The sequence below is a fragment of the Cygnus olor genome, chromosome 2 (assembly GCF_009769625.2).
Source record: "Cygnus olor isolate bCygOlo1 chromosome 2, bCygOlo1.pri.v2, whole genome shotgun sequence".
In the NCBI taxonomy this organism is placed as follows: Eukaryota; Metazoa; Chordata; class Aves; order Anseriformes; family Anatidae; genus Cygnus; species Cygnus olor.
Genome location: NC_049170.1, coordinates 45433033 through 45456666, shown reverse-complemented (window position 1 = coordinate 45456666; position 23634 = coordinate 45433033). Strand labels below are relative to the sequence as shown.

Genomic DNA, 23634 nt, shown 5'->3' with positions numbered 1-23634 from the left:
ACCCAGGTAACCAACTTAAACAGCACAGCAACTTTACTCTTCATGTAGTATTTGATTGGGGTACTTATAATTTACAGCAGTATGAAAATAAAGCATACTGGTAATATTTAGAAGAATGTATAGGTGAATGGCTTTGGCAAAAATGGTATAAACATTATCTTTGAAAGCAAATAATGAATAAATTTAAATTATTCATTTTGGTTAAAGAAGAGGAATAAGTTCAGTCCATCTGACAATAAAAGAACATAAGCAAATAGTTGTAGAGCTGAAACTCATGCTCTCTGTATGATGTAAACAAGCCCAAGGAGCGAGAATAGAAGGGCTTTCTCACTGGTGCTTTCCAAAGATCTATCTGAAAACAACTAGGAGAACATTTTTGCTAAAAACTGCCTAACTATAGAGGTACCTAAATAATTGCCCAGTTTCTTGAAGTTTTAACTGTCAACCAGCTTTCAAACTTCCAAAATCAGTAAACAGTAACACACAGATGATGCTCTGCATTTACAATCTATGTTCAAACTCTGAAACAAGATAATGACTACATGAGAAAATACTTTACAACAGAAGTGCATACATGGCATCTGAAAGCATCAAACAAAAATGGAAACCAACCAGAGGGAAGAAGAAAAGGAAAATCTCAACTTGATAGACTGTACTAAAATTTTTTATTTTTTTAATTTTTTTTCAGAATCAGTTTTTGGCGGCTGCTTAATTCCGGCAGCTAAAAATTGTTTAATGAGCCATTAGGAGAACAGGATTTACCACATGAAGGAAGCCCATTTATTCAGCTAGCTGAGTCCTCTGACTACACCTGAGACTTTGGAGAAAGATGAAAAAGAACACCCGAGGCATTCTGGTAAAGCTGGGACAGCAAACAGGCTGCCCAGGGAAAACCCCATCTGTCCCATCACAGAAAAAAATAAAGGAACGAAAAAAAAAAAAAAAGAAAAAGCAGGGAAAAAAATAAAAAGTGGATTTTTTTTCTTTACTGCAAAATACAACTCTTTGAAATGAAATAAGTAGTTCCTATGCTGAGAAATGTTGTCCTGAATCCTAGAGCAAGGCCACTTCTTCCCAGGACAGCTGCTGAGCTGTAGTTGCCTAAGGAAGTTACCAAGCTTTTGCCTCAAGACTGCATTTCTCAGAGCAGTTGTGTTTCTACAGTCCCAGCCTAAGCATGTTGTAAGAAGCAAATTCAGCAAGAGAAGATTGCTTCCTGATTCCCATGAGCAATTTGCCAATGACCAAAACACATAATTTAATTACTTTTATAATCTTAGCTTGTATAACTGCCAGTGTTAAAAAATTCTAAAATGGCCATTAAACTATCCAGCCAGAGCATTTGGTTTGACAGCTTCCTATGTTTGTGAATAGGTTCAACAAATGTGCTAAACAGCACTTCATTTCAGCAAAACTGATGCATGATCGTTTCACATTGAAGCCACTTATGCTCAATTATATAATAAAAAGGAGCATCTGCACAGGTTTCAGTATATTCTCTACAATATCAACGGACAGACTTCTAAGTTCTTCTCAGGAGAAACCACCCTGTGGTTTTTGGTGCTACTTGTTTACATAAGCATTGCTGTCCCTTTCACATCTCCTGGTATTTTGTAGAAATTTCTAAACTTTGCTACAGTCCTCCAAAGACTGTAAGATGCACGTTAGCTTTTTAATGAAATGGTAAAAGCCAGATAATCTAAATGCCTATACCTTTGTGGCTTGTGCATCTCAGTCTGACTGTACCAAGTCTTAAGAATTTGCTGACTCCAAGGTCTATGAGAAATACATACATGTACATACATATGTATCATCATGACACTCTCATCCATGGCTTTTCAGATCTTCATGGCAGGGTTTATCCAGCTGTAGCTGTGCAGTGTTTATCATAAATCTTCCTGCCTATTTCTTTCTAATAGTCATTGGTGTCTAAAGGACACAAGTAGATCTTGATCATATGGCTCAGTCTTTTAAAAGTGAACCAATTGGATAGAATGGCAGCATACTAAGTCTCATAATAACTAATTGCTGTGGGGTCTTTTGGTGGGAAAGGATCGAGGTAGTCTGTGCACCCAAAACCTCACTTGATTTTTAAATACCTCTACATAATTGATGGATACTTCCATTGAATTATCCCAAAAGACTCTCCTGACTGTCCTCTCAGGGAGTCATTAAGGCTGAGCGCACAGCAGCTTTTGAAAAATAAAACAAAACAAAACAAACAGAAACTGCACATATAGAGATTACAATATTGCTATATATATTATTTATCAGATTTACTTTTCATATGTCATTATGCTGACTATGCATCTCCCCAGCACTTTCAAACATTTTGAGTTTTCCCTGAATCCTTCCAGCTTCTGTCAGCTATTTCCAAACACAAAGCCAGTAACACTTGGGAAATTCAGAAAGACTGGGGAGTCTCCCAGAATCACATGTACTCCGTGTACACTCTGTACAAGCTCCCTTTACAGCATTAGTCGTTCATCCAGTCAATAAACAATACTTTATATTACATATCATAGAATAGGCAGATTTAGAGTTAGCAGCAAACCATTTATATCATCTTAATAAATGAACTTGCTTTCAATATAAAAACCCCATTCCAAAATGTTCCTCATTACAAGATTGATTCAAGTAATAACCTCAAATGCTGTGGAGACTATTATTAGTTATATAGATTGCATATTTTAGAAATAAGTTTGGATACTTCCAAACCTTTATATTTTGGGGTAAGCAGCCCACTTACACCAGTGAAGTTATATGCAGCAATAGGGGCCACAAGCATGACAAAGATTGCCTGGCTTGGGTCACTGTAAAAAGAACATTTCCGTAATCTTTTCAATAAAGGAAAGGTTCTTCCTCTTTTTTTTCTCCCTCATTCATGGGGTGGAAAGGGCTTGGCTGACTCTTGGTACATGTATATAATAGCAATTATAAAAAGATTTTTGGTCAGCCCAGACATTTAATAGTCTTACAACCATGTAGCATTTCTACAGTACAAAGAAGTGGAAATAATAAAAAAAAAAAGAATATTTAATTCCTTCTGAATGTTTTATTGGTTCTTATCACAAGATACATAATCTCAGCAAAACAAGGTATGAAATGTTTTCAGTAACAGCTGTTTGAATTCAGCTCAGATGCACTGAATTTTCACTGGGTGACAATATAACTGCCTTTATTATTGAATTGAAATAGCTCTCACTTAAAATAACATAGGTATGCATTTGTTTGTTGCTATCTCTATCTGGGATGGTGAAAATAATTAGAATTAAATACCTGCCACGTTTTTTTTAAGAATCCAAAATAATCAGCACTATTGCAATAAAAAAAAAAAAAGAAATCAAATATTTGTGCCCAAAATTAATAAGATTATCGCACCAGCATTATCAGCTATAGGAATCTTGTTTTTCTAATTATCTTGGGACTAGATAGAGGAATATGGGAGGAAAAGCTATTTTAGACACCTTTATTAATCCAAATTACAATTTGTGCTTTACTTGAAGACCTATAGTTTGGGAACTCTGGGACAAAATCTTACAGAGTAGGCTGAAATTTTCTCCCATGCGTCACATATTGGCAATTTCTTTCTACCTTAAGTTCCATAAAATAAATACAAAGCATGCTAAGAAAAAAAAAAAAGATTTAATGAGAACATAGCTTACAAATCACAACTCGTATTGCTTTTAAGAAGTTTTTGTTCTGCATTTATCTCTGAATTAAAAGCAGGGATCATTTCAGTAGAGCCTTGCTGATTCATAACAATGAAGATCTAGCACACCTTTTCAGCATAGATGAGAAATCTGTGATGTCTGCTTCAACCCTTGCTTTCATATAAAATTGCATTTTAATAAAATCCATCGGTTAAACATTACTCAAAAGACCAATGCATTAATTTTATGGCTACTTTTGGTAATTATTCTACATAAAATTTGGCAGTAAAAATAATCTATTTTTGGATTGTTATTATTAAAGGAAAAGACAAACTGGGGCAAAAGAACAGACAAGCAAGCACAATTAAAATGAAAGTCCCAAGATGTGTGACATAGGGAGCCCAATTTAACCAAACCCCACAGAAAAAAAAATTATCAAAATATCGCAACACTTGACAGCTGACATAGAGTATGATGGATTCAAATGTGATATTCCTTTGTCTCTGCCAGACAAAAAGAAAACAATTTATACCTCTCTTGTAAAGAATTTGCTATGTTTCCAAATGACAAATACATTTGTTTTTCAACTGAATTGTTTCTGTTATCATTTCTGCCTCTGAGATAATTTGTATTACATAGTATGCAGAAATTCTTTGTGAAGTTCATGGGTGGAGTTTGCCATATGTACTCATAGCTTTGAAGAGAAGAGAGAAATATCACTGTTCATAACTGTTTGCATACACTTTAGCACATCTACTCAGAAACAAAGTAAGATTGTTTTAATAGCCACTACAATGGAAGCACTCGATATTTGCACTGAGGATTTATACTGATCCTGGGCGGAATACAAGCCAGTGCAGATTACAGTCTCATTTAAGCAACCCCAAACTCTCAGGGTTAGAAAACCTGCAAAAAATTGCACAAGCAATACTGTGCTAACAACTAGTGGTAGGCAAATACCGTTAACTTTACAGGTGAACACAGAGACAGTTTCAGGTGTGACGAGAGAGTGATGTTCATTCCCCAGTATGAAAAAAGCAGAATCTAAACTGACTGGGAGCCTGTGTGACAAGGGAACCTCCAATTTTCTGAAGTAAGAGAGGTCTCTGGGAAAGCTACAACAGTCCACTTTAACTTTAGGACCATCTGTGGGAGTTATCATTGACCTTCTTGGTAAGTTTAGGCTTTCTAGGTTGCATGAAGACAGTGGAAAGTACAAAGGTTTCTCTGTTCTTCAGAGATCCTTAGATATGGGATATGTATCCCAACATCTAGCCTCACTAACACCCTTGCTATTATCACTATTTGTGCAAAACTAGCAGTTCTGAGTGACGACTTGCTTTATCATTAGAAATATTTCTATTTCATTATATTTTAACTAATTTTAGAAAAAGCAATCTGATCTAAAAATTTGTGGAATTAATACTAATGGATGGGACATGTATTTGATAGATCTAGGTTAGGCACAACAAATTCATAGAATAAAAGTTGACCAGAAGGTCTCACCCCCTCAGCCTTGTGCAATTCCTACAACCATGTTTGGTCCCCAGTAACAGAAATGGCACGGTTTTGCTGCACGTGGTAGGGCTGAGGGTAATGTTTATGAAGTTTATATGTGGAGTTCACCTTTACTAGGGCTTCTTATGTGTCATTGCATAAAAATTGTGTGAAATGGGAACAGGCTGTTCCACAGCTCATCTGATCTTTCTGTCCTTTCCTCGTCTCTCACAGATGGATGCATTCGGGCTGTAGAATGTTCTATAGTTTGAAGGACACAAGAGCAGCCTTATCAAATCTGAGCTCAGATATAAGAATAAATAACCAGACAAGGAATAACAGTACTTTCTAACATTCCTACATATTCCTCTACTGAAGTCAGAACTGAAAAGAAAATATTATTCCTCAAATTTCAAAAATACTAGGTCATTTTAGCTATCTCCTAGGTTTTTCATTCTATAAAAGGAATAAAGATATGATGCTATATAGGTACAATTGCATAGGCCCTGTTTATATAGAGATGTTACTATTATAAGCAATGATGCCAATATAGACATATTTAGACATAGTGAAATAAAGCTGGGATCAAATGAACTCAAAGGCAAAATCCCAAGCAATTTTAATAATGCTAAGATTTTACACTCTTTGTAAGCAAGGGAACTAAGAATGCTAGCAGGATGGTGTGCTCCTTAAGGTAGAAACTCGCTATCACTTTTTGAAGGAAACCAATTTATTTAATGAATTGAAGTTTCTGACTCCTGGAAAATGAGCTGTCACACTTTAAAAAAAAAAAGCCCCTAAAAAACAAAAAGACTAAAACAATAGCAGAACTTGAGTTCTCACATGTCAAGCAATTAAAAAATGAGCTTTCATGAGCTTTTTCAAAAAGCGTTTATATCTCATAACTAGAGGTTTCTCAATAGGAAGAGACATTCAAATTTACCAGCCTTTGTACTAACTTGATAACAAAAAGCTGCAGAGAGACTCAGCAAGCTTCAGTTAACTGGTCATGATTGGCTAAAAACTGTTGTAAAATGAACTTGGAACAGAATCTGTCTTCTACATACTTTCAGATAAATAAAAGTGACTTCGGTTTTTAGAGCCAACAGCTTAACCAATCTCTTCCATGGCATTTTCACCTCAATCATCAAATTCTATTTCAGGGAATGGACTTAAGATTGTCCTTGGAGAAAATATGCTTTCCATTGAATATATGGAAAACAGCTTTCCCTCCACCCACCTCTTCCCTAGCTCCCCAAAATCAGATGAAGGACATCTGTTCAAAGATGCGGCACACTGATTGCTGATCAGCAATATCTTGCTCTCACATGCACACTTGTTAAAGCTTTTGTCTTTGATCTTTCTAGGTATCACAGGAAATAAGTAGAAAAACATGAACAGAAATGATGGTCATGACTTCCACAAATGTTTAGCAAAAAGTGCACTGATTTCAAAATCAAAAAACATATGCAAAGTTGCAAAACGTTTCAGAACCTCAGCACATCCAGCTAAAGAAAAAGGAGAAAGTATGAAACAATGCTTTATGAAATGAAAATGTGAAATTATATGAAAACTTTGGTGCTTACTACTACACAACTATCGCAAAACTGAGGGCTGGAACCAGATGCACAGCTGGTGGGCCAAGACAGTTCACAAATAGATTAAGTGGGATGGACAATTCAAACTCAGATGGTTGAGTGACTCCTTACAAGGACAGCAAATGTAAAATAAACTCAGAATCACTACTAAAATATTAAATGAAGGAATTAAATGACCAACGTATCAATTCAATGTATGACTCTTCGCAGTTGAGAAGTCCTTACAGAAAGAGAGTTTCTTGGCTCAGAAGGAGAAGGCTTTTGTGGTCTGGGGTTCTAGTGAGACAGGGCACATCTCCTCCTTTGTGCCCCTACACCAAGGGCCAAGAACCTCCTTGTGAAAGCAGTTCCACCCTTGGTTGAGTACTCTGGGTATTGGTTTGGAAAGATTACAAAATGCATAAAGTATAGCAAAACGCCAATAGGTAGTGACTTGCTCTAGGGGCTTTTCTCTGCTATTTTGTAGATTTTAAAAGAGTGATCAACACATCATTTATAAAAATGCTTACAAATTCGGGTTTCATTTACTCTGTACTACTTCAGTGACATATGGATTGACACTTGTAAGCATGAATAGAACTTATATATATTTACATTCAGTGTCAACTGCAATAGAAATTATTCTTTACAGTAATAGCGCACAGAAGTCATGTTTTCCTGTCTGTTCAGTTGTTTTCACATCTTTTGAAATGTTCTCACAATATATTTTTATTGACTACATGTATTAACTCATATTTGTTTTGATACAGATGAACAAGAGATAATCTGACATTAAATCCATCTCTGTTCAGCTATAAAGACCACGAGATGAGTTTCCTGACACATCCGTTGACTGGATTGAAGATGTTAACTGTGAAAAATGGCTGTTAGCAGTTAAAGGTACAGATGACTGTTCCGAACTTCTAGAATTATATCCTGCAGTCCCAAATATATTTTGAAAAGTCAGAATGGAGCAGAAGTTAGAGTAAATTGTCAAGTAAACAAACTACATTCCAGTGGACAAATGCTTTTTAAAGAAAACTTCCTGGATTGAAATATTCTTAAAAAAGAAATCTTCAGATATGCATAACTACAGAAACAAACACCTTTTAAGAGAAGTAACAAAGTATTTAAAAAAACCACTATGACAGAATTCAAAAAAAAATAGTTTTAACTGTCATCATGAAACACAATAAGTGTTTTAGAAAATAACCAAGACAGGTATTTTCCCCACTCCAAAAATCATTCCTCATCTTAGCTTGAAAAAATACCCGCACAACTAAAATTTTCCTTTAAAAAAAAGACTTTAAAGACTTAAAAAAAAAAAAGTCTTTCAACAGAGACAAAAGACAAAAAGTCTTTTCAACAGGTTCTCAACTTGATTCTTTAATCATTACCTCAGAAATCAATATTTTGTGCCATCTAAGTGCAGAACTGACACTTATCTTTCTACCTTTGAGCCTTTCATGAAACTGATTGTGTTTTTGCTTCTGTCCAGTTATTCTTATACTCAGCTCTCCTTTCAAGAATTTTCTTCCTTTTGCCACTTCCCAATGTTTTTCAATTCAGTTCGTAAGAAGGTTCTCCTGTTTCCCTCTCAGCCAGGAATCGCTCCTTCCTTGTCCACTCGGAAATTTCACAGACAACTGTTTCTTTCTATTTATCTTTCTCTATAAGAGAAAGATTTCCCCCTTCCTAGCAGAACTCAAGATTAATCCACAATCATCTTGTGTCACAGCAGAGACTGGACCTGAATCTTTTTCTCTTTTGAAGTCCCACATAACCCCATATAATAGTAACTACATGCTTCTCAACACAAAGAGCAAACCTTTAAATTGCAATACATGATGCAAATATCCTGGAATAGTTTTAGAGGAGTAGTGTGAGCACCCTACTGAGGAAGCCCTGCTTCCTTTTTCACTAAACCCCATTGGTTTGCTTTTCAAAAAACAAACAAACAAACAGTAAAGGGTAGTTCCTAAATATAGTCAAATGCTGATCTTGACAATATATGACATTTTACCTTTCATGACATTTTCTTTTCAATAACTGTATAATCCTACTGAAGTAGCATGCTGACTACTCACCAAATATCAGATTTTGTGTTATAGCCCTGGTGTTTCAGTGCCTCTGGACTCATGTAGTATGGTGTCCCAGTAAATGTAGTTGCCAGATCACATGAACCCATCAAAAGACAAGAAACTCCAAAGTCCCCTAAAAGTAACAACAGAAAGATCCACCCCCAAACAATTAAGCACAATAAGACTAAAATTCTTACAAAGAACTTAAACATTAACACAGCTTTCATACACGTCTGTTCACTTTTCATTTTTAAATTAAGATCCATATCCTCAGTTTGTATAATGGTCAAAATTCCAGACATGTCAACACAAAAACATTGTTTGGCAGAGAACCAAGAATATCAGTAATGAAATAGAGAACTTTTAAAATTCCTACTTAACACTTCAAAGGCAACCCAAGTTGATTGTAGTTAGTAGGAATTTCTTATCTAGGTGTCCATCTTACGTAAAATTATGTGGAATAATGGGCTGACCTACTTCCCCATTTCCACCTACAATCTGTTTCAGAGGGAGGGATCAGCCTTTGCCAACCCTACTTATATTTCCAGGAAATGGCCCAAGGGATTAAAAAAAAAGAGTTTTTGTCCATGTGCTCTGGTAACTTCTACAGATAAAAAACAACTATGCTGTTGGGATACTAAGGTTGTCAATGTGTATGTAGTGAATAGCTCTAGGCATCAGAGTTTGATACTTCAGTACCACTGTGATTAATACTACAAAAAAATCAGAATTGTGTTTAAACCAACTTGTTATAATAAATGCTTGGAACTCTTTATGAAAGTGAAGTTAATACAAAATAATTTCAGTGGCAACAAAGAACTTACCCTGTAAATACTGCTTTTTGTAAATAAAGAGGATAAATTAGGACATAGATGAAAAAATACGTTAGATTAGAAGCACAAATGACAAAAAGGCAAGATACTAATTAAATATTTACATTTCAAGAGCATATGCAAATATTTATCTATTTGTATAAACTCTTTATTGTTAGACACAATACAATAAGTGAACATTAAAAAAAGGCAGAACTTTTAAATATGGTTATTCAACCAAAATTCTATGGTTATCCAAAATAAGAACACCACATAGAACAACATAGTTTCAAGAGGCCTCAGGAGGTCATCTGATTCAAACCTGACTCAAATCAGGGCCAGCTTCAAAGTTACATGAGGGTGCTCAGTCTATGTCCAGCTGAGCTCTGAGCACACTCAAGGCTGGGATTTCAGTGCCTGTCTGGGTCCCTGTTCTTGTGTATGCCTGTCAGGTAAATGTTTGACCACAAATCAAACACTACATCAGACATCACTTTATGTAAATCTCCTTATTCACAGAATGTCTGCTGGATTGTTCTATCATAGTAAAACATATCTTTAAAAAGTAGGCAAGTCTCACCGATTTTAAGAAGATTATTCTTCAAAAATATATTCTTGGCTTTCAAATCTCTGTGAAGTATTCGCCTGGAATACAAAAAGAAGTTCAACCTCATCTAACTTGAACGATTCAAAGTCACTTATCAAGTATTTCAAGTATTTATCTTCATTCCTTGCTAGGAAGGCCAGCCCACCACTGCTACAAGTCTAACCCTGTAAGTGACAATGCACAGCAACCAGCATTAAGGAGCTTCACAAAAACACAGAGCTACATTCACAGACACCCACATGCAGGATGAGAGCCTAAGCAGCCAGGATAATAAAAATGCACCCAGGGATCCCAGCTTGAGAATACAGATACAGGCTTAACATGAGCTGCAAAGGAAAAGAGAAAAGCATGTCTTCCTGTACGGCTCTTCTTAAAAGCATGACATCCTATTTTCAGCCAGAAGAATAAGATGTATCACAATAGAATAAGGGATGAGAAAAACAGCAATAAGAGCGATAAGCTCAGGTAACCCTCCTGCAGAGAAAACGTATTAACTTGAAAGACAAACACGTATACAGACTAGGATAGTTGTACAAATTTTTACAGTAATGGTCTAGAAGATAAAAGAACTTTACAAAGACAGAGATCAAAAGGAAAAGAAAAAGCACAACTAGCTTTTACAGACTTATTTTTCCATCAAAGACTGAAGCAGCATCATAAGATACACACCATGCCAGGACAAACAGCATCTCTTCCATTTCTAGAGATCTTAATGCGTGACAGTAATTTTCCAGCTCATTAGGGAAAAAAATATATCTCTACAGTACACAAAGCATCTTCTCAATTAATTCTTATTAATAACACTTCCAAGAGGGTTCCCTACAACCTCAGCCAAACTTGAATTCAACCACTTTTAAGTTCCTTACAACTAATACTGTGTGTTATCAAGCCACCATCTCTGCTCAGGAGGAGCTTAGAATAGCTTCAGTACATAATGACTACTGAAACTGTGTTTGATATTACAAATACACTACTTGTTTAGTCATTTAGAACAGATAAAGAAAGCAACAGAGACTCTAAGATTCCTGAGAGGCTCTAAGATTCTTGAGATGTGGGCAGAAAAACCCAATATGTTAATAGATTTTAGTTGTTCTTGAGCAATCCTCAAGTATTATGTCAAATTTTATTAAATTATTATAGTCTAATGCATTGAGATACTGAAACGATTTCCAAAATAGCTTCCATATGAAGTCCAGAAAATACTTATTCTACAGCACAATTAAAATAAGCAATTTAGTCCACGCCTCATTGGAAAATATTTTTTGCAAGAAAAGAAAAAAATTATTTAATTCAATATACTTAGTTCATAAATGGGGGGGGGAGAGAAAAATAGGTATTAGAAGATATTGTAGTACACACGTAGCTGAACATGGAAACTTTTCTATTTTTATGGGGCATAAAGAAAAGAGTTCTTTATACATTATGGATTTTTTTTTCCAATTTTTGTCCTGAAAATAATACTTCTAGTGAGAGATTGCACATTTGGAAAAATGAAAGTTTTATTCAGCATGTCTCCACTGATGTTTATAAATAGTTTATTCTCTACTTGGTAACTTGCTTGAGCAATATACGTACGTTTATCATGCATTACATCAGTAAGGAAATTAAGCTAAGATTATATTCCTTATTATTTTATAAGCCTATATACACACATAGTTGTATATAAATCTTGCTCTGTCAATTTAGATTCATAAAGTATTTCCTTACCATTCATCACACAGAGCTTTGAAAGAACTTGACTTCACTGACTTAGATTTCTAATTTTTTTAATTATTATTTTGTTGTTGTTGTTTGTAGCTTTGTAGAAATATAATCTTGAACCTAAAAGTCAGCTGGGCAACTGTGATTTGAATGACAAGTATCTTGATGTATAAAAAATATGCAGAAAACTTTCAGTAACTTATTATAGGAGATAAAGAGAAGATATTTTGGCTACAGTGGTTTGAAATGGAATATAATGCTAATGTAAACGTGCAACATAGTGACAAAAATATGATGCAAATTATTTGTGTTGCCAATAATTATAAGATGCTTTTATGCATTAATATGAGTAAGAAATTTTTGGGGTAATTTTTTTTGGAAATTCCCATGATTATATCTCTTGATACCAGCCACTTCAATCTGCCAGGGTACGTCAGAAGATTAACAAGTTACAAGCTGAAACCTTAACTGAAACAACTACTTTAATTCTAGCAAGAAATAAATATACGTTGCCAATAAAGGTAACATGAATTAACTGGACTCCAGCAAATCTTAATCTAACTTGACAGTTAGCGAAGTGGTTATTGAAATTTTGGGTAGAAATTAACACTTCAGGATGGTTTTAAATTTAGACTATAAATACACCCGTACCTATGTTCTACAGATTACCTGCTTGCTGTCTCATAGTCATAAAAAAGCAGCATGGATCACTGAGCAGTAGGCAGCCTCCTTCAATAAAGATGCCTCTGCAACATACCAGCAAGTGAAGCTGATTGAAGCTGAAGTAGTTTACTTCTGTGAAATATTCAGCAATAAATTTCTCTTTCCTTTGTCTGAAGAACTATTCTGAGAACTAAGAGGTTCTGGGCAACTGTGAATCCTGTACTAGGAAAGACAATGTGAAATCCAGATAGACTTGGACAGAGTGTGCTACCCTACAGATTGAAAGCAACAAACTTGTTTGAATGAACGGTAACCTTATCAAAATCTCTGTGTTGGCATATTGTTCATAAAGATTAGCAAAGCGATGGATAACATAATGGTCAGCTATATACAAATTGAGGTTAAATGAATCAATGGCCTCATTGCCTGAGTGCTGTGGGATCAATTTTGTGCACTAATATGTGATGGGCTACAGGTATGCCAGAGCGACCAGATGATGGTTTCATGCTAACTCTCTCTGTCTAGATAAGACCACTGAACTATGCTGCCTGTCCTCTACTTGTCTCTTTCGTTGTATCAATGACAGATGAGGATTGCATCTATTTAATTCTAGATAATTTAGCTTTCAAGTTTAAATTCAAAAATCCTTCAATTATGTAAAATAGAAAGTAGACAGCAGAGTCACCGGGAGATATTCATAACCACTTTGGCATTTATGAAGCATAAGTAAAAGACATGAATGCCTAATCTGTACAATCTGCTTTATTTGGGGGGAAGGGGGCAACAGAAGGTAGAAAAACATTTATTTTTGGAGGTAAATCTCTAGAATGAGAGTTTTCAAAAGGTGTAGAAGTTCAACTAAAGGTGTACAAGAAATAGATCCACAGAATAATTTATGTCTAGAACCAGAAATAGTCATTTTTGCTGTTCTGGGATAAAAATCCCTCCCAAAGCAGCTAGATTTTCTAAGAAATGGCATGAAGAGGTCCAACCCACAGATAATGAACATTTTAAGATTTTATCTCTAGGGCAAAATTTTCTTGCATTAAAACATAGTTCAAATATGTATTATACCTTTTTTTCCCTTATCAGTATAGAAGAAATCACATACAATTCCTTTATACATAAACAGAGGGCTGTTTTTATATGTTTATATTTCAGTAATTCCAACAAATTTCTGTAGGTACTTTTAAAGCCTTTTAAGCCTCAGCTTTGCCATTTAAGCTATTGTTTGGCTCTATAATAATAGGATAAAGAATAGTTTTCTAACGTGAATATAGTTAAAAACACAATATAATAAAGGAAATACAAATAAAACTGTCAAGTCATTTCTATGTGTCTGGAGAGGTGCTATTAAATAGCTCTAATTCAAAGAGAGAAAATGAAATGCTGTTTGGAAAATCAAATTGTTATTTTCACTGGAGAATTCAACTGTACTTTTCAGGAAACCCAGTAATTTAACATATATATTTATCAAAGTGTTTATTTATAAGATTTTTTTGAAAGATTTATTTGAGAACAAATAGAAGATGAGAAAAATAAAGGAGAGAAAAGAAGAGTAGACAAAAGGGACCTGTGAGAAAAGCAGAGATAACAGAGGCATAAGGATATACAGAAGATAAAAGACAAAAAGAAAAAACAACTTATACAATCCATTATTATTATTACTCTGCATTAGTCTACACAATGCATCCTCTAAACACACAGTATAAAGAAAGGATTTTACCAAAAGCAGACCTTCCAGATTACTAACATTTTCATGACAAATTATTAAACCAGAATTCAAGAAGGGGGAAAAAAGCCACTAATAGTTCAGTTAAACAGTCAGGATTTTTATTTCAATTTTCCTCTGTCCTTTCTGCCTGAGGTGAATGCTGAAAAACAAAGCATCCCAAGAGATCTCTCTTTGTTGTGCTTCCATCACTGCAGTCTGTGGGGATGGCATGGCACATCACGTACAAGTCCCAGATAAATTGGCATTTAGGAACCAAAATGTTCTGAGTCACAGACAGTAATTCACTCTGCCCTTTTCCCTCTACAGTCTGACTCTGCAGGTGTAAAAACTCATTAGGCATCTCTCAGTTTAGGTCAAACGTATCCTACATACTTCACTTCAGCTCAACTGAGAAAGAGTTGTTCTTGTTGACCAGTGACTATCTCTACCTGCTCCTCTCTTGAAACTCAAGTTCAAGCAATCAAATTTGGCCCAAGCTACTGTGAGATAGATTTGAAAGAGCTACATCAACTTGGTGCTGTTTTCAGCCTCAATTTAGCAGATAATAATCTTTCTTTTTTAACTACTCATGCAAAATAGAGGACTAATTATTCTAGTTCACATTCTGAATAGAAAAAAAAAAAGACAAGAAAAAAAGAAGAAAGGAAAAAGAAAAAAGAAGAAAAAAGAGAAGAGAGAGGAGAAAAAGGGGTAAAGAGAAAAAAAAAAGAGAAAAAAAAAAAGAATTCTCATCTCCAGACTCTGGATGTAACCTAACTTTTCTCTCTTTCTGTCTCCCTCCACTAGCTGTACTAATAATTTAAGCCATTATTCTTGGCAAAACTAAAATTATTATTTTAATTTTTCATCTCTGGAAAACATGCATCTAAATTTGAGTGAGGTAGTGTGCAGAATAGTTATTTACAATTGGCAGAGTAGGTGTCACACAAGGTGATAGCAGAGACATATCCTTAGGCTATCCTAAGCCAGTCCTTGCAGCAATAACATTCTTATTTCTGAAAGTTCAATAGGAATAATAGTCCAAACAGTTCATCTTGGCAGAATGAAACACCTTGCAAATCACACTGGAGGTAAGAACTACACTCACAGAGATGACCAGGTAAGTATTCACCTGTTATTATCCCTGTTCTAAACAAGTGAGGTCTCCACAGCAGTCCAAAAGTCTGCAAACCAGTGCAAGCATCCTGTGTGGAGCATGCTACCGGAGAATCCAAGGGACAGTCAAGAATGTTGGATCCCTAAGGCTCACATAAAACTTTTTAAGCCTTGCATTGAGACCTTATTGGACAAATACTCTACGACTCTCCATCAGATGACCAGCTACACCTGTGGTGTCATGGAATCTTACACTATTAGTTATGAAATGCGTTAATCAATCATAGTCTCATGAAATCACTGTCTTAATGATCTGCAGTATTTTTTTAGGTTAATCTTTGATGTGTTGTTAAAAGTAATGTCAGTTTTCAAAGAATATAAGATTTTAAGGGGATTACATCAAGCACATATATTTGATTCTTCACATTAAACATCTGCAAGAGCTCTTTGCTAAATCCCCTTAAAAGCTGTCTTTATTTTAAACTTTAAAACTATTTTATTCTAACAATATTGAGCAATTTCTATCATGTTAAATTTTTCACTTGGCTCTTAGAGAATTTGTCTAACACTGAAAGACATTTATCACTGCACTGCGAAAGATATAACATACAATATTCTTGCATGATAGACAATTAATTACACTTTATGTATACTACATATACACTACAGCAGTTCATTGACTGGGATTTTATACCAATAAAAAATAATCAATGTGGTTCAAATTCTATTCGAATACATACAAGTCAGTAAAAGCTTACTCACTTCCCTCACGAGTTAAATGATCTTGTATTAAAGCAAATGACTGTACCTTTCATGCATATAGTTGACTCCAAGTAACAACTGTATAAACCAGTCTATTATTTGTCTTTGAGTGAATACTTTCCCAGATTGTTTGTACTCTTGAATTTTGAAGTCTAGATCTCCACCCTGAAAAACATCGCAACATATTTAAATTTAAAGTACATTTAAAGTTAGTATTTAAAATGTCTTCTCTTTCATGAAATCACAGGATGCCATTTTCTTACACCTTCAGGCTCCATAGAACATAGGCAGTAAAATTAATGCTGGCACATGAATTCTGAACACTCACAGCACCAAAAGCATACAGAACTGAGGATCAAAAAGAGATCAAGCTGTCTGGCTGCAGAAGGAAATTAGGTCAGTTCTCTCTCAAGAGTTACATAAAATCACGAAAAGTTTTCAACAGTTCTCACGTCATGTCACCCAGCTTTAGACATGTACATCTGAGCTAGTCACCTCAAACTCCCTTAATTACAATTAAGACAAAGCAACAGTCACTTACATAGTGCGATTATCTCTGCCACGTCTGTCTTAGGAAGGGATGGATCATGTTGTACAAATGCTGTTTCTCTACAAAGGTTTATGATGAGGGCCTACATTGTCCAGCTCAGATGTAAACAGCTAAGTTGAAGAAAATGAATCTGCCCCTGAATGGTTCGAACAATAGTTTGTAAATCTAGGGAAAACATTTCCACTTGAGTTGAACAATGCACAGTCAAGACACATTCTCGTTTTTTACACTAACCATATCAGCATTGAAGAAACTATGCTGTTCTCTTAAGAATTAAAATACAGACTCCTAAATTATGATACTTTGTCTCTCTTCCAAATTCTCTTTTGTCAGAAACAAAGCAGAATTAAACTGTCTATAATCTGTGGCATGTGTTATTGTAAATACTTCACTAAAATTACAGTTGAATGTAGAAGTAACACTAGAAATGGAGCACTATGATACATAGCAAGAAGTGCCAAAGAAACCAGAAAATATATACAGAAAAAGACTACTTGAAGACTATAAAGGCAGATATTTGTAAAAATCAGTCAAACAGCATGATGAAAGAGGCTCTTGAAGAAACTTAAATGAAAACTGTTTATTTTGCTAAAAAAGAGAGAAATGGTTGTCAGCTGGATGTTTATCCACTTTATAAAATAAATGGATTTTGTTTACAAGAATGCACATTAGTGGCAAGTACTACGTTGAGGTAACTAATGCCGGAGCAAAGGGATGGTGAGTCTTATCCTATTCTAGTGATTAATTACCTTACATCAGGACAACTTACTCTGCATAAATCATTACTTCCGCATAAAATCAGAAGTACTATGTGCCACATACAAGAAAACAGTTTAACCTGTACCACTGTCATAAGCGTATAGAAAACAGACCACTGGTTATGCTGATACATGCCATTTCCCATTATCAACCCTTCCCTGTGCTGTTGACTCCAAAAGGTTATGGTCTCCTCAATATTCCTCGTTTTTCTGTTCCCAAAACCACAGTGCTTCATATTGACATTACAAAATAAGCAGGTTCTGTCCTTGCAGATCCATACATTTCTATTTCAACAAGAGTTTACAGTAGTGTTTGTGGTTCTTCAGGATCTAAAAGTTGCAATATTCAAAAGTGATTGTGTTGAAAAAGAAAATGTTTTGTCATACATCAAAAATGTGTTCCCTGACAATGTCCTGCAATTTCTAAATTGATATGTCTGAGTCATCTTGTTCACTAGGGATGGGAATAGGGCTTCAACTCTCCATCTGCATCCCTGCTGCAGCCCAGAGGGAAGCTCTTCTGGGAACTTGGAGCTCTGAGCAGCTGCTTCCCCTTTGCAACTCCAAATGTTCAACAACTTCCCAATGGCTGCTCACAGTGGAGCAGAGGTAGAGAAGAAAAGGTATTGCTGGGTACTCTGCTGCATGGCAACCAGATGGGCTGTGTCTGAGCCTACACACCTCAAAAGTAGTGACTCACCTACTCCAGATGGCTTCCCCAGACCACCGAGAGGCAATAGTAGCAGTAGCCCAAGATTCAAGGGCTGCTCTGACATGTGCTGTTGCAGGCTACTGTCCCCAGGGGACTGTCCCAGTAAGGACAGCTGAGGTGCAATAGGCTCTGATCACCATTTCTCACTGTCCAAATATGTAATCTCTCAATCACACATTGATGGAAAAAAAAAAAGCAAAGAAAAGAAACATAGGACATAAAGAGTTAGGCTGGTGGGTACTGTGAAGTAGAGGGGGGTTTCCTTCAGATGGTCAAAGAACAAAATAACGATGTGTGCCCACAAGTTAACTGTATTGCTTTTCACAAGACTGGTTTCAATGTCCTACACACAATTTAACCTTAATTTTGTGTCTAAAAAGGGAAAACAAAAGTGTATCACAAAAAATTGCTGAAATACTGCTGCCCAATTTTGCACTCTGGAAGGCCAGTATAATGAAGTTCATAAGGAAGTTAACAAATGAAATACAAATAAAATAGGAAGTTTCCAAGCTGCAGTTTCTATTTAAATGTCAAAAGCATCAAACACACCAGTAACTTATTTAAAACAGCTTAGTAGCTAGGACAGATAATGTGAACAGGCATTCATTGCTCTAGTTATTGCTTTTCCTCAGATTTCCTTAGCATATGTATACTCACATCACAGTGAGACTGCAGTGAAGAGACAGAAATAATTATCTGGGGGAAGGTGTAACTAGTTCTGTTTTATGATGTACTAAACATTTAAAAGAACTACATTATTTTAATTTATAAAAACTATATTTTATTGAAGTCCAATTTACATCACAAAATTAAATCCAAGGTTCATGAAACCCAAGGTTCATTTTTGTTTCAAATCTGACTTATATGACAAAGTTTAGACTGCCTATAAGACTCTGAATGAGGGCAACTGCCAAAGAAGCTCAACGAGAAGACTGAAACTGAATACATGTACTTCCTTTCTATAAATTTGATAGAATTCAGTCATAATAAAAGATGTCAAGCTTTTTGTTCACAGGACAGGCTTAGCACTGCATTGGAGGCTCACTCTGAACAAGTCAAGCAATAATGAACAAAGTACAGTAGCTAATGAATAAGTCACAGTACTTTGGAGAAAACAGAATAAGGCTGAGAGGGTAGTTCTGTTTCCATGCCAACTGGATGTTTATTCTTTATTTTGAGTCTGCCCAAGAGTACAAATTACTGCCAATGTGGTAATTATTCTATGCATGAGAAACTGAATGTGCCAGACTTCCAAACAAGGATCAGATCGGAGAGCAACACATTTTTCTCATTCTCAATTGAAATTGACATATTTTTCATAAAAAGATCCTATTCCCACCACATTAAAAGATAGGCTATAGAGAAATAAATACAAAGGTATACCTTCTAGAAATACCCAAGGTAAAACAGAAAAGAATCTTTATATCAGTATGAAAAACCTTGCTTTGTACTTCCCTTGCCTGAGTATTTGATTAAATACATCCTAATTGCTTAAATGCAGTGATACTACATAGTCTGTCCTTTTGGAAAAATCAGAAGCAAATCCTAGTGGAGTCAGTGTCATTTTGGCCTGACCTAGCAAACTCAAAACTGAAAAGATTCAGCTGCACAGCCAACACATCTATTTCCACCTTCTTTATTTGCCCTGTTCTAATACATTCTCATGTGTTTGAGTATATGTCTCCTGGATCCTAGGGCAACTCCGCACTGAAACATTCATTCAGGGTAGTTTACCTGAACAAAAAAAGGCTCTAAGGGGTGTTGCAGCAGCTTTTGATTATTATTCATTACTATCATGCCCTTTTTTATTCACCAATAAGTTTATTTAAGATGGAAAAATAAAAAATAAAAAGCAGTGGACTGAAGCCACCTCCATAATGCTGCTGAAAGAGATTCCTTTATTCCTATAGGATCAACTGACCTGGTTTTGAGCGACTTTCTACCACCGATAAAGTGATTCACCATGCACAGGAATATCTGGGCAGTTAGGATAATGTTTCAGTTATCAGGTCTGGAATTCCAGTGAGAGTTGGCAATATAAAATTTCCACCAAGCCTCAGCTGTCAGACATTCAGGGCATGAAGCAAAGTAGCCTCTGCGTGGGTGTTAAAATAGGATGTTAACAAATGTTTAGATTCTATAACAGAATCAAACATTTCAGATTAAATAAAAATAAATAAATCCCAGCTAAAATGTGCATTTAAGTGTCATCAAAGAAGGCAAGAAAGCAATGACTGGCAGGAATTGTACTTCTTTAATTATTCACACCAAAGCTGGATGATTGGAGAAACGTGATTACAAGTCTGATGGTGACAGATAACGCAGTGGTCCAATGTCATTAGCTTTCAAAGCATTTCAAATGTCTAGCAGAGCACGACTGAAAAGTCTGCTTCACAGTTTCATAAAAAGAGCACTGCATGTACAACAGATGTTTCTAGAATAGCATATCTATATTTAATACAAAAGTAGGCACTTGTTTCATATAAACTTTTAAAAAGTTGGCTTAAATATGTTTAAATACTTCTTTTAAAAATGCCTTAAGACAGATTTCATCAACATGTTTTTAAACCAAATGCTGCAGTCAAAAAAAACTGGCAACTATACTGTCATATAGCCTGTTTTAGTATTTATTGTATCCTCTACACTCTGGTCTTTGACTCATACAGTGTTCTCCACTTTATAAAGCGAATTCTGCTACCAAATTCACAATTCATATGATTAGGCTTCAGCTTCTTGTAATCAGCTCCAAATCACAAGAGAGTTTTCCCTTCCTCATTTACATCAAATTTCACACTGCTCCTCCATAGACCCAGCCTCATCTTCTCTTATCCCTTAGTAGTACATATATGGTACAAACTTTCTAGGCTCACCCAGAGACCTCATAATGTGTCTGCCTTTAAGTCTTTCTTGTAATACTGATTATAGTGAACGAAATGAACTAGTATTTAAATTACCTGTTTTCTCTTCTCTGGCTGATTGTCTATAAGCTATGAATCTGTGAGCTCAAGTGACCAGGTAATACTGTGTTTATGAAATATGCCTAACAAATAGCAAGTGATGCCACAATTAAAGAATAAGTTGAGAGTAAAATTCAAACTAAAACATTAAAAAAAACACAGCTGAGTTATGTTTCTTTTAAGACCCTATTTTAAAGCACACATTCTGTCAAATTTCTTCCAAGTAATCTAAAAGTCTCACCTCACAGTACTCTGTGATAATGCAGAAACTATCTCGCTCCACAAAGCTTGCATAAAATTTGACAATGGATGGATGGTCTAATTTGGAGAGTAGCTGTGCTTCCAGATTTGCTTCAACTGTTTCGTTAGGCTTTAGGTTTCCAACAAAGATTTCCTTCAGGACCTTTCTAGAGGAAAAAAAAAAAAATCCTCATATTAATAAAAACAGAAAAATAGAAAATCACATAATGCTCATAAACCCATCATAATTTCTTAAAATGTAAAATAATAACATTAACCAAGTAGTTGGCAATACAAAATAATGAGGCAAATATGGGTAAACAAAGAGAATGCATTTAAATGCCATAAATATGCTAGTCACCATAGTGATTAAGCAACATTTTAAAGATGAAATTTTGAAGGATTGTTCACACCAATTCCCTAATGCACTGTTTTCTTCATGACATGTTTTCAGAGCCATGGATTACTACATTATAGTAAACATAAATAAAAAATCAAATCTAAGTGATTTCAAACCCACTCAGAGCATATGTTCAAGATTCATACAAGAAATAAGAAGTAGCAAGAAACAGTCTGGTTTTGCTGGTTCTGCCAAAGTCTCTCCATGGATGCATGAGAAAAATCATAGGCTAGTATTTCTGTGACTGTTTTTCTGATTAAAAGTCAGGACAATGATTTATTTTATTGGGCAAAAACACCAGGAGACCTGTATGGATGAACAAGGAGCTCCTGAACAAGCCTGAACAGAAAAAGAAGGCATACAAAGAGTGGAAGAAAGGACAGGTAGCCTGGGAGGGATACAGAAACATTGTCCGAGCAGCCAGGGATCAGGTTAGGAAAGCCAAAGCCCATTTAGAACTAAATTTGGCCATGGACATATAGGGCAGTAAGAAAGGGTTCTATAGGTATATCGGTGATAAAAGGAAGACTAGGAAAATTGTGGGCTCTCTCCAGAAGGAAATGGGAGACCTGGTCACCTGGGATATGAAGAAGGCTGAGGTATTTAATGACTATTTTGCCTCAGTCTTAAGAGACGCTTAGAAATGGCTCATCGATCTTTATCTGAAAGTCATTTGAGACTACTAGAGAATATCACGGTAATTTATTGAAACAAAGTGAAGAACTTCCAATAAGTTGAATACATGAAAGGTGAGTTCCACACTGAAGGAATGTCTTCACAGTGCTTTTGATGATTTCCTGTTCGATACTGCATGGTTGCAAAGTCACAATATTTAAAAATGACAGGGATAAAACTACAGTAATTCAATTGATCTAAGGACAAAATGGTGTATTCCTTCATAAGAAAATTTCTTCCTAAATCTCAACCATCAGTTACTAACAATGCATGAATTTTTACTTAAACTTGCCTAGTCCTCATCTGGCAGTGTGATGAAAAAATGTGCCACTTATTTTGTCTGCATCTCAACAGACAAGCCTCATACTGCAAAGACAGATAATATCTACTACAATCTTCTCATCTTCAGTTGGCATGGGGACATTATTCTTTCCTTCATATTGATCACATCACAGAACTGAAAAACAGAATGAGTCTTTGTTAAACATCACTTCATACAACTTCCTTGTATGCCCAAGACAGCAATAAAAGCCTGATGTGTTGATGTGTGGGGATAGCTTGTCATCTTAGTCACTTGGTGATTTTGATGCTGTCATCAGCTGTCAGACAACAAGACGGGTGTTTTTCTCATTAAAATTCATTCCCAGCAGAACAAATCAGGAAAATGTGCTTTTGTAAATAAGTTACTAGTTTTCTGCTACATAATGCTAATTCATAGCCAGAATTGGAGGACATTTGGATCCAGAAAAAAAACTTTTGTCATGAAATCAAGATTAAGCATATTGGCATGCCACTGGTATGTGTACTGCTTCTGCAGGTGAGTTTGATTTTGCCACATTTAATATGAAGATGACTACTGGAGTTTATGCCTTTTGCAAAGCTTTTTTATCTACTTCAGTAAATAAACTCAAAATTATATTTAAAAGACTCTGTATTGGTTAAGTATTGGCAAAGAAGTTATGTCAGGTTCTCAGAAGTCTCGGAGAGAAAATGGTCAATAGTCTCCAGATCTAAAGTGGTCCTTACTGATAACCTTAGAAGAAAAAATGCTGAAGCTAAAAGCACTCAGTTAGTCTATGTAAATTAACTGTATTTTTCAATACATAAAACACATTCATGTGCTTAAATTCACTCTACCCCATCCTTCTCTGTGATTTAA

At 35.4% G+C, this 23634-nt stretch overlaps 1 protein-coding gene across 5 annotated transcripts in view; it reads right to left on the bottom strand.

Moving 5' to 3' along the window:
• Window positions 1-23634, bottom strand: part of NEK11 (NIMA related kinase 11) — a 103617-nt gene that overhangs the window by 62425 nt on the left and 17558 nt on the right. For all 5 annotated transcript variants that reach the window (XM_040548411.1, XM_040548410.1, XM_040548414.1 and 2 more), the window contains exons 3-6: window positions 21402-21567; window positions 16230-16348; window positions 10201-10265; window positions 8815-8941 (exon numbers count right to left, since the gene is read on the bottom strand). In XM_040548411.1, coding sequence (XP_040404345.1) covers window positions 8815-8941; window positions 10201-10265; window positions 16230-16348; window positions 21402-21567 — 477 coding nt within the window. The remainder of the gene's footprint in view (window positions 1-8814; window positions 8942-10200; window positions 10266-16229; window positions 16349-21401; window positions 21568-23634) is intronic.